The sequence below is a fragment of the Leucopleurus acutus genome (assembly GCF_964270905.1).
Source record: "Leucopleurus acutus genome assembly, chromosome: 2".
In the NCBI taxonomy this organism is placed as follows: Eukaryota; Metazoa; Chordata; class Mammalia; order Artiodactyla; family Delphinidae; genus Leucopleurus; species Leucopleurus acutus.
Genome location: NC_139143.1, coordinates 17,140,463 through 17,152,617, shown reverse-complemented (window position 1 = coordinate 17,152,617; position 12,155 = coordinate 17,140,463). Strand labels below are relative to the sequence as shown.

The window sequence follows — 12,155 nt, the reverse complement described above, 5'->3', positions numbered from 1 at the left end:
GAGATCTGCAAAGACCAGTGGACTTCTGATCGTTTCAATGTCTTTCTCAAAACCAAACTGTGCATTCTCGTTCACAAGCTGAAGTAACAAATAAGGATTCTTACAACAGCCTGAAGTTATGAATGAGCAGTTATTTGTGAACTAGCTTGTCAAGACAGATGTGGTATTTGTCAGTGTGGTGTGGGTTAGATAGCAAAAGCCAAATGAACGGAGCGCCAAGGTCAAAGTCACAACATTTTTCTTTTTCTTCCTTGAGACTGGAAAGATGCTACAGCACTTCCTGAAACAAACATCTCCAAAAAAGCAGCCTTACTCTCCAACAGCTGCCCCATGACTCTCCTTTCAGAAACACCACGTCTCTCCCTCAGGAACGTCCTGCTTCCTAATTACTGACATGGAGGCCATGAGGAAGGCCCGAAGGGAGAGTGACAGTTTCTCTGTGGACAGAGCTGTGTGCAACGTGCCAGTGTGAGCGCAAACAGCTGCCTGGGGACGTTCGAAATGCATTTGAACTATTTTCAGAAGGTCTGGGCTTTGTAACATCCAGAAAGCATTTTCCATTTGCTTTAAGTTCCTCAAGTTGTTGTGATTAAAGGAACATCTAAGCCCCACATTTTTGACTTATCAGGCAGAACCAAATCCAAGGGCTCATTTTTGAGAATGAAGGGATGGGGGCTGGTCCACACAGAAGAGCTTTCTGGGCACCAGCAGGCTTTCCCTCCTTGTAACGGATGCTAAATCCAGTAAACTCGATTCCTCTTGGACGGCAACGTCCTCTCATACCAACGGAGTGGTTTTACTCGGTCGCCCCAGGAAAGCCAGGATGCTACCGCACGCAGAGATCATTCTGCTCTGTTAACAGCTACCCTGGGCCTAGTACGGCCTCTCCTCTCTGACATCACCTCCTAAGTTTTCATTTCCTCCTCAAACCCTTTGTGGTGACTCCTCCACTACCCTCTCCCCTTCCTCCCATCCATCCTCCTCTGGGAGACTTCTACCCCCTAATGGCATTTTGCTGCTAAAGTCTGCTTTTAAATGAGTCGCCTGACAGTGAAGAAACTGCTGTGGCTGGTGCCTGGTCACGGAGATGCAGGGAGGTCCAAACGTCCTGGCTTCCTTCTTAACAGAGCCTCTCCCCAGGGGAGCGGGTGAGACAGGGGGCCTGGGAGGAGGGGCCGCGCCAGCCCAGAGGCACATTGCCCACAAGTCCCTTCTGCATGTTAGCCTTTTCTGAGCAATACCCTCCCCCCATCCTTTGTTGGATTTCAACCTTTAAGGCCCAGAAAGATAAAGAGGTGAGTGCTATGTGACTCATACGTGTACTCAGAGAGATCCGTTAAAAATAACTTTAAACATTTTTTTCCTAGAAATGTAAAGGCCCTTTGAAACAACTGGTAACATCTTGAGATGTCAAAAAAAAAAAAAAAAATCAAAACTGGATATTAATGCGCTGAGCGTGCACAGTAAGACACTCCAGCTGGGAGGAATCCATGATGTGGACCTCCTGCTTCTGGTGCCAGAGGTGGCGATTACCAGTCGCAGGCTCTTAAAGTTTACTAAATAGAAACGTTTTCCGAGGGCAGATATCATGTTCCCACTTAATTTTATTTTCGATGTGCTTCTAGGACACAGCACTCTGCTACATGCACATGGACCGCTATTCTCCCAATCCACAAATATTTATGCGACTTCACTGATTTTACGTATTTTTCGTATTTTCATACCTCTAAAATCCTGATGCCCTCTTAGAATCAATGGCACGTTACAATTACTGGGCAATGATATTTCTTTTTAAGTGGCATATAAAATAATGGTGCACTGTAAAGTCAAGAGCGTTTGAGATTCAGTGAATGATAGCTGCCGTGTAAAGCAAGCCTATTAGGTACCAGAAGCAGCCGCACTTGGCCTTTCTTTGCATGTCATCATCCATCCTCTACAACCCTAGGGGGCAGATATCAGCTTCTTCATCGTGACAAGTGAACAAACTGAGATCAGCTTAAGTGCAGGGGCTTCGGCCTGGTCACCAAGCCAGTGATGGCAGAGGTAGGATATGAATTCAGCAGGAAGCCACTTAAATGTCAACGAGGCCGATTTAATAACTTGCACGGAGACAGCCAAGTTGCTAACCCAAACAAGACCACATTTTAACAACTGCCATTGGCCGGGAGTAGGACTTCCTGTCTTTGATGCTCCCTCTTCCCTTTCAGCCTCTGAGATTCCTCTGGTGCGATTCCCTTTTATTTATTCTCTTTCTTTCACTTCTTGGGGCTGCCTGGCTCTCAGGTCTGTGCTCACTGTACAACACCATCCTGCCTTCCTCAATAAATTAAGTTTCTGCGAGAGACAAGACGAATCACCTATCAATCAAATTTATAAAAATGTTGTGAAGAAAATGGTTGCCGTTCAAGATCAAGACCAGGAGACTTGAGAAATCACAATTTTTGTATCAACCTAGTGCAGAGATAAAAGTGGAAGAATGTGGTAGAGGCAAGAAGAGAGACCCAGGGTGGTAGGAAAGGCTTCAGAAGTATACGTCCTTCTGGAGGGAAAGAATGCAGAGCTTCTATGCATGTAATTCCTGCCAGGTGAGGAGAGTCACCACCCTTTCATGGAGGGACTGTATCGTTTTGCAAGAGGGCAGGAAAAGTCATGCTCTCCATTTCCTGGTCTCTATTTGGGGCCTCTATTACTTGTGGTACCTAAAAGTCTGACTTCCAGTAAGATATCGCTGATAGAAACAGTTATAGCCGTGCCCTCATACGTCACAGGGAAAATACCAGTCTGGACCGTATAGGGTCACTTTTGAGTGTGAAATAAGTGCATGCGTGTAAAATATTTAAAACTATGCTCGGCACGTAGTATGTACCCAATGAGGGTTCGCTTTCATCATCATCATTATCGCCATCGTTTTCATTTTTATCTGCAAAACTGGAAACAGGAAATGAATGGTTCTGAGAAGCCTGTGTTGCCTTCAGCACAGGGACAAGATCCATCAGGAACATTGTCCCCAATAACGGAGGTGAGTAGATTTCTGTCTCTCCATATCTCCCGGTCCAATGCTTTGAACTCTTTTTTTTTTGCGGTACGCGGGCCTCTCACGGTTGAGGCCTCTCCCGTTGCGGAGCACAGGCTCCGGACGCGCAGGCTCAGCGGCCATGGCTCACGGGCCCAGCCGCTCCGCGGCATGTGGGATCCTCCCGGACCGGGGCACGAACCCACGTCCCCTGCATCGGCAGGCGGACTCCCAACCACTGCGCCACCAGGGAAACCCCAATGCTTTGAACTCTTGATCCTTCTTCTGGTAACTCAATCTTATTCTCTAAAGGGAAACGCTCATTCCTTTATTAAGCATTGATTGAGCAACAACAACGTGCTGTAAGAACATAGGTAAGTCAGAGTGGGTTCCTGTTCTGAGGCAGTTTACAAACCGACGAAGAAGACAGGTCAGGACACAGCTAGATTTTACCTACAGCAAAAGAAAAGAGGCTGAGATAGAGATGAATATCAGTATTGTGAGAGTGCAGAGGATGAGCTACTTAAATAGGACAAAGAACGTCGACGAAGGTCTCATAAGGAGATGGTACTAACTAAACCTTGAAGGGTATTTAAAGGTGTTAAAAGATGGATCTCTAAGTGGAAGAAATGACATAAACAAAGGGCTGGAGGCACAGAAATAAAGGGCCCATTTGGGTGAAGGAAAAGAGGGTGATCTGGCTGGAGTGTAGTTTTCTTGGGGGGATTTAGTTGGGGGGCTGCTGAGCAAGGAGGAGGGGCCTGACCCTGAAAGGTCTTGGATATTATCTAAGACATCTGAGATCTTACCTACGAAGCCTAGATCCTCAAGGCCTCCCTATATGAGGATTAGATAGTGCTGGGCATGCTAGATTACCAGCCCTGCCGGTCTCTGTTCCCAGCCCCTTAGGTGGCAAAGGTCACCTAAGGACCAATCCGAGGGAGCCAGGCAAACAGATCTACTGAGTGGAACTTACTAGGAAATGAATGAGTTGTTGGTCCCGAGACATCCCAGGCTGGTGGGAGTGGTCCCCAGGGCATCACTTTGAATCATATTGGAATATCTTTAACATATCTCCTTTTAATATCTCATAATCAATGGCACGTTATAGTCAATTGTCAGTGATATTTCTTTCTCTGTGGCACATAAAATAACAGTGTACCTTTAAATCAGTGGTGTCTGAGAATCAATGGTTAGTAGCTGGCATGCAAAGAGGGTCTACTAAGTGCCAGAAGCAGAGCTCAGGGCGTCTTTACACAGGTCACGGTCAGTCCTTTGCAACCCTAGGAAGCCAGCATCTTCTTCATCTTTACAAGTGAAGAAATGGAGCCATGGTTGAATGAAGTTCACCACCCTACACACAGATATTCCAGAAGAGAGAAGAACAAGAAGGCAATTTAGAGCCTGTGGGGAAGTGGTCAAGGGGGAGTGCAGATGCAGGGTCAAGGCCACCAAGACAATCCGGAAGCAAGGTGCTGGTCACAGTGCGGTGTAGTTCTAACCTATCAGAGGTTAGAGAAGAAACAAAACCAACGACAGCCACCAAAACCCACTTGTGACTGCAGCGTGAGGCGAATTTCTCCCAAACACAGGATGGAAACAAGCTTTTCCGCCTAAACAAACCCATCAGAGAATCCCTAGTATGTGATTAAATTGAAACTACCTGGAGAACACTGAATTCCTAGGTTAAAAAGTATCTTTGTTGAAAAAATATTAAAAACCCAAAGCACACCATATGGTTTCAAAATGACAATGGAAACGTTTGTTTATCTCGGGCCAGAGGCACATTTCATCAAGCTGTTCAGAATCTGCAAAGTGGATCCACCCTTCGGCAGTCGGGCTGCCTAAGGAGAGCGAGCACATCTGGCAAATCCACATCCTCTCTCCAGGATCCCTGAGGACCGGAAATGCTATATCAGGAGAGCTGACAGGGCTGTTTGCAGAGCTCTTGCCTGCAGGTTCTTTGCTCCTGGATCACCTTAATACTGAACCTGTAAAGGGCTGGGGGTGGCGGCGGGGAGGGAGGAGTCCCCCCAGAATCCCACCTCGGTGGTCAGCTTGTACGTCTCTCCCAGGGCCAGGCTCTTCCACTCTATTTTCCCTAAACTTCTAAAAATGCAGCTTGAAGTGTGTTGTAATCTCTGGGCAAAGGCCTAGAAGTCAGTGACCTCCTTTGTTCTAACCCAGATTTGATATGGGATCAACAGTGAGTCATTAGCCCTTTTCTCACATCTCAGTTTCCTCTAGGAAACAGGATCTGTCATTCTTTCATATCTTTTTATATGAAGGATGCTGTGACTGGGGTTACATCAGCATCTCTTCACCAGGGAGAAGGCATCGTTCAAAAAGTGAAGCTCCTTGAGTAGACCCCAGGGGTCGCTGTGGAGACACAGAAGGCTCCCGGAGCCTCTGCCAGGTCAGCTGGTCCCCATCTCCCCCTCCAGCTTCACAAAGCCCAGCCTCCATCCAGTGGGGACTCCTCAGGAGAGGAGACCGGCCTCCCTTGGCAACAAAGACGGCCCAACTACTTCAGTTATAACCAGTATATCTCTTTGAGGAGTTTTGCTAGACTTTGAAAAGTAAAAGAAAGAAAAGAGAGAAAATCCTGGAAGAGAACGGAGCCTAAAGTTAAACGCGACCACAATTAGGCACTAGAGTTAGTACAAGCAATGATGCAATACAAGTAGGGGAATTAAAGTTGGGTCTGCTGTGTATTAATAACTCAATCATTGGGGAAGTCTAGGGGAGGGGTTCAAGTCTGTCTCTCTCTCTCTCTGTGTCCCTCTTTCTGACACATCCACAGAGAATCTGAAAAATAAAATCCCTATCACTTTGCTGTATACCTGAAACTAACACAATATTGTAAATCAACTATAGTTCAATTTAAGAAACAGAAAAAAAATCCCTGAACATCAAGCAAAAATAGTACTATGTTCCAGCAACTGCTAATATTTTCTTTCATCGGGCAATTGGCTGACAGTTCAGCAATGTGTACAAAGAAAGATATATCCATGAATAGAATGTTACGTTGCGTTCCGCGCCACCCCCCCCCCCCCCCCCCCCGCCCCACAAACCATAGTGCTATTGGTATGCTTTCTATCTTCCTCAATTTCACTTGGAAAATTACAGGGGAAATAGAAAAAGAGATTGCTTGGTATTAAATGCTTAGCATTTATGTGAAACAATTACAAAGGAAACCTCACCGTAATGTCTCAGGCTGTATATTTTAGTTTATCTAATTCAATATGAGAGAATAAACCAACTTTCTTCCGTTGCTGAGCTTGGAGATTCCACTCTTCCTTAACATGAGCTGCTTATTTTCCTTGCAAGGAAAATCCACGGTAATCCCTCACTTCTTTTTTGCTCTGTCCTGACTAATATCACATTGCTGCTGACTGAAGTTACAGATGGGTGGAGCAACACCCTTACTTAGGCTAAATGAATGGGAACCTTTGATGCCTCTAATTTAGGCCCTTTAAGATCATAATAATGAAGTATACACCATACCAAAGAGTCAAATTCATAGTCCCACTTACTTAAGAAAAGTTTCTGATTATCTTTCTATTCCATGTTAATGTCCTTTTGATGATAAAGATGTTTTACTTTCAGATTATTACTTTGGAAATGGTACTACTAGCAGAATTCAGCAACTGCAAATAAATCCCAGGGTTACCGGGTTTCTCCACGTGGGGATTACTGACATTTGGAGCTGGATAATTCTTTGATGTATGGGGGTGGCGGGTGGAAAAGGGACCTTTCCTGTGCATTCAAGAATGGTAAGCAACCTCCCTGGCCCTTCCACTCCCAATCATGACAACCCAAAATGTCTCCAGACATTGCCAAATGTTCCCTGAGGGTGTGGGCGGGGGAAAGGACAAAATCACCACAGTTAGAACCACAACACGTGCCTGATTTGTTACATGGAAGAGAGAGGCGAAAGAAAGAAAATAAAATTTTGTCTCTTCCTTTTTATTTTTTTGACTGTCGAAGGGTCTACATATTTTAATTGTTAATCACTTGGATTCTTACTCTGTTATGTGGAATCACTCTTTCTAAATTTCTAAAGCCCTGTACAGTGTCTTTTGAATAGATGTGCTTGAAGTTCAAGTGGATTGTCAAAAGGACGAGAAGTCCACTAATTCCCACTGGGTAAAGTATGGGTAAACCTTAGCATAACTCCACTTTGAGCCTTAAACTAACAGCATGTGAAAAGATCAATACGAATAAATTCAAAACTAATCAGATCCCTTCTTCAAATGTTGACACAGTATTATTTATATCCCATAAATACCTTCTTGACTAAAATTCATCCTAGGAGATTGGCACCTGGCCAGTTCTATTCATATTTACTGTATTTATATAGTACGCTGGGCCAAGGATAATATTTAAGACAAAATATGCCTGAAGGCATATACAATATCTCTTATATTTTTACTTTTAAAACTCCACATTGCTAAAAACATTTTGTCTGAACTGTATAAAACGTCCTGCAAAGGGCTACCAACAATCTGTAATGATATATAGCTCATTGAGCACGGTTAGAGCATATTTGTAATATTTGAGCTGAAGTCACTCCCTGAACGCTAATAAGTTGGTGGTAAAAAGTGAACCAGTGTATATATGTCCATGTCTCTTTATCGCTTTGTCACCGTTTACCCTTCCCCCTCCCCATAGCCTCAAGTCCATTCTCTAGTAAGTCTGTGTCTTTATTCCTGTTTCACCCCTAGGTTTTTCATGACATTTTTTCTTTTTAAATTCCATATATATGTGTTAGCATACGGTATTTGTCTCTCTCTTTCTGACTTACTTCACTCTGTATGACAGACTCTAGGTCTATCCACCTCATTACAAATAGCTCAATTTCGTCTCTTTTTATGGCTGAGTAATATTCCATTGTATATATACACTACCAAACGTAAGGTAGATAGCTAGTGGGAAGCAGCCGCATAGCACAGGGAGATCAGCTCGGTGCTTTGTGACCGCCTGGAGGGGTGGGATAGGGAGGGTGGGAGGGAGGGAGACGCAAGCGGGAAGAGATATGGGAATATATGTATATATATAACTGACTCATTTTGTTGTGAAGCTGAAACTAACATACCATTGTAAAGCAATTATACTCCAATAAAGATGTTAAAAAAAAAAAAAAAAAGTGAACCAGTGATCTTTCCCATGCCTTTATCTCTGGGGCTTATGACCCGCTGCAGATTCCCTTCAAGAAATGACAGGCACACTTCCTCCCCACCGTCTCTTCAGGGAGGACCGAGTTAAAAGTTAGGTGGAAAGGTCCTAAAGAGGGAAAGCTGGTATATAAGCCAATGCTGTCCTTTCCGTTTGCCCTTTAAAAATATGGTGGAGTGATTTTTTTTTCTTTTCTTCCTTTTTTTTGGAAGGGTTCACTATATTCCAGTATAACTAGAAAGTACTGGAAAATCAGTTAACCTACTTTCTATAAAATTATCCACAGTCCTAGCACAGTAGTATCAAATCTGCTATTAATAAGGCTTTCTGCTCCTAAATTTCCTTTAAGGCTTTAAGAAGCCTGCACTCTTTGTAGGAAGACTGATAGTTTATATTTTATCCTGCACTGATCAGAGGCTTTCATTTCTTTGGTAGCTGGGAGAGGAAGCAGAAGGGAATCCACACACGCACCTGAGATGCCAACCTCTGAAATACTAATAATTTGAGAATTTTCTCCAATTTGGTGATGACGATAATCTTGCGTGGGATCACCTCAGTTCTTTAGACTGAAGAGTGCTTGAAGAACAAAGAATGAACACCCTCTTGGGTAATTTGCTCTTTCCACACCTATCTCACGAAGGGATCAGACCTCCTCTCTGTTATGAAAATGCCAGCAATTCATGAGAGCTGTTGCAGGTAAACATTGAAGGCTTGGCTTGTTCTAGTTCTACATAACATAACTGCCCGCCTGCCCAAATGGTTGCACGTGCTAGAGAAAGCAAACTGACTCAACTCCCTGTTGGGTCTCAAAGATTTTGGACTAATTACAATGAACTTTCTTTCCTAATTACCTTCATGGCTCCACCCCAGGTAGAAAGCTTTCCTTCACTCCCCGGGGGGGAATCACCAGGGTGGAGTGTATTTATCACCATTGTTGTGGATGGTGACGTAATTACAATAATAAAATCATCCTGCTTGCCAGGATCTCCTGCCTCAGCTCTGCCCTTAAACAAGAAGAGATGATGCTGCAGCAAAACAGAGGTCGCCAGGAAGCCTGGGGTTGGATACTTCAGCTGACAATGTGAGACCATCAAATACAAGACATGGCAAGTCCCGGAACTACGACTTGTCAAACTAAATATAAATATTCAAAAAGGAAAGCACCACCCTGCAATTAGAACCTTTAGGATAAAATTACCAAGATGGCCATATTATCTCTGTAGGCAAGACACAGAGACGTTGTGAAGGCTGCCAGGGAGTATATAGGGCATGGAAAGGGGAGGAGAGAGATGGGCAACCAATGAAAAGTGTACGACTTGGGATTTGGAATAGGCAAATGTTGGAGCTCTTTTTTTTTTTTTTTTTTCTTTTTCTTCTTCCTGGTATTTAACCCTCTCGGGCATCAATATATGCTTCTTCTTCTTTTCTTTTTTTTTAAAGAACTTGGAAATCATTCTAAGCTAACTGCCCTCTTCCCTTCCCCTCAAAGAACTCAACAATCAATCATTCACTCCCGTTGCTACTGTATGCCAGCTGGTTTTGAGGACACTGCCCTCAGAGAAGCCAGTTTAAAAAAAAAAAAAATCGGCTGTCTTCTACGCTGAGATTTAGGAATGCAACGAAGTGACTGCAGGAAGCCTATGAAAGGGCAGGGAACACCGGGCTCAAGAGTGAGAAAGATAAACGATAAACGCATAAGAATAAGGATCTGCTACACCGGCGACTTTAAGAAGGCAGGTTTGAGTGAATTCGGAAAAAAATAACGTGAAGGAAAAACTCTTTTAAACGTAGTCAGCAACGAAGCTGTCCTTTCTACCATTCCAGGTGAAATCAAAAGGGGACGTGGTTACAAGATCTCGCCTTAGGGGGAATGTAAACACCTCGCCGAGGCAGTAGATTCAAGAATTGAGGGGTTGGAGGTAGGTTTTTGGAGGGGTCTCCAGATCGGGTTTTGTCTTGGCGATGCTGACATTTTTCGGGGAGTTTAGAGACAATAGGGAAGGCTTGGGGAATCAGCTGATAGGTCGGCACGGAAAGGGGCGCCTTCCGGAGAGGCTAGTTTTGAGCCACTTTTTTTTTTTAACCCCTCGTGCACCAGTTCGGCGGGCTTCAGGCCAATCGGAGCAAAGAAAACAAACCCACCAAGGTTTCCCGGTTTAACGCGGCCCCAGGGAGCGCCTCCAAGTTTGACAGAGGAGGGCTGACTCCTAGCCGGTGGCCGAGTCGAGAATTCCAGGGAAGAGAAAAAAAGAGAAAAACGCCTTATAAAAGACGGGGCGTTGGGGGAAGGGAGAAATGGAGAAAATTAAAAGTCGCAAGTCCACGTTTTAAAGCCTAACGTCCTCAAGCACACAACTGGCAAGGAGGTGGGTGGGACGGAGGACAGGAGCAGGGGAAGGAGCGAGCTGGGACCCGGAGAGGGCAGGGCGATCCCTGGAGTGGCTGCGGTTCTGGAAGCCTCGGGCAGCGCTAAGCCCCGGGGAGTGGAAGCGGGGAGCGGTACTTACTTTCCGAGGGGAAGAAGGGCGGCATGTCTATTTTGTAAACCTCCTTGGCGTAGTACTCCTCGTCGCTCCGCTCGCGCTCGCAGGCGGCCGCCCTCCGGCTCGCCTTCTCCTGGAGCAAGTCCCTCGTGCTGTTGTAGATGGAAATCACCTCCGGGGGGACCTCCTCGGGTTCGGGATAGTCTTCTGGGGGGCTGGTGAGTTTCAGCTTGCTCAGGATCTGTCCGCGGATCGCCTCGATCCTCTTGCGCATGAACTGGTCCATGTCGAGCGTGCTGCAGGTAGACAGGCTGAGCGCGACCGTGACCAGATGCAGGAGAAGAAAAGCGCTCAGCACACAGTAGTGCATTTTTTTTTTTAAGGTGGAAAAATTTTTTTTAAAAAAAGTAAAAAAGTAAGAAAAATAAAAAGAAACCAACAACTCTCAAAGTACAGATCAGGTAGATTTTTTTTTTTAATGCGAAACTTTTGCAAACAATCGGGAGTCAATGTCCGAGAGAAAAAGCTATCTTGCTTGAATTCCTTTAAAAAGAAAAGGCAAGTCGTTCCCCAAGTGGAAATATTAATACACGACGGGCAAGGGGGAAGCTTCACTTGGGGGAGTCAGCAAAAGTTTTCTTGGAGCGCCGAGATGGGGGCAAAAAAAGAGACGAGTGGCTATTAGGCAGAAATAAAGTTAGGAGGAGGAAACGGAGTTCAGTGTGTCAGTTTCGGGTGCGGAGTGGCGGATCCGAACTCGGCTCCTCCGGCCAAAAGGGAAGAGATGAAAAGGTCCCGGGGCTGGCAGCGGGAGCGCCGGCGGGAGGGCCGCGGGCAGCGCTGTCAGGGGGGCGGCCGAGGCCGGCCGGCTCCAATTTATATATTTAAAGAAGGAGCGGCGCGGCCCTGCCTTCCACTACGGCGCTGAAAGCAGGAGCAGCAGCAGCTCCGGAGCGGAGGGGCGCACACGTGTGTGAGTGTGTGTGTGAGTGTGCGCGCGCGCGCGCCCGTGTGCGCGCGCTGGGAGCGAGCCCGGCCCCGGCGGGGAGGCGGGAGCGCTTCGCGCTGCGCCCGGGGCTCGGCCGCGTCTGGCGGGGGCTGCGGGGGCCGCGGCGAGGATCCTGCTCCCGGAGGTGCGCGCGGGGGCCGACACCCCGGCCGGCGCGCCGACCCGCCCGGTCACTCCACGTTGCCGCCGCCGCCGCCGCTGGCGAACGCGTCCGGCCTCCAGCTCCCTCCTTCTGCTCCTTCTCCTCTCGCTCGAAACGCCAACCCGGCAACAGACGAGCGGCGGCCGCCGCCGTGGCTTTCGCCCCCCGCGGACCGCAGCGGCAGCCCCGGGACGCGCCGACAGGGGAGTTTTATTCCTAGGGGGTTGCGAAGGGGTTCCCTTGGACTCCCACCCTTGCCCACCCACTCCTGGTTTCTCTCCCACTTGGGCTTTCTCGCCGAGGGTAGTAGGCAGCCTGCAGTAGATCCTC

General features: G+C 46.6%; 1 protein-coding gene across 2 annotated transcripts in view; it reads right to left on the bottom strand.

Moving 5' to 3' along the window:
- TGFB2 (transforming growth factor beta 2) overlaps positions 1-11,265 on the bottom strand; it is an 81,749-nt gene extending 70,484 nt beyond the window's left edge. For both annotated transcript variants that reach the window (XM_082857873.1, XM_082857874.1), the window contains exon 1: positions 10,699-11,265. In XM_082857873.1, coding sequence (XP_082713999.1) covers positions 10,699-11,044 — 346 coding nt within the window. In that variant the 5' untranslated portion in view covers positions 11,045-11,265. The remainder of the gene's footprint in view (positions 1-10,698) is intronic.
- Positions 11,266-12,155: the final 890 nt, after the last annotated feature.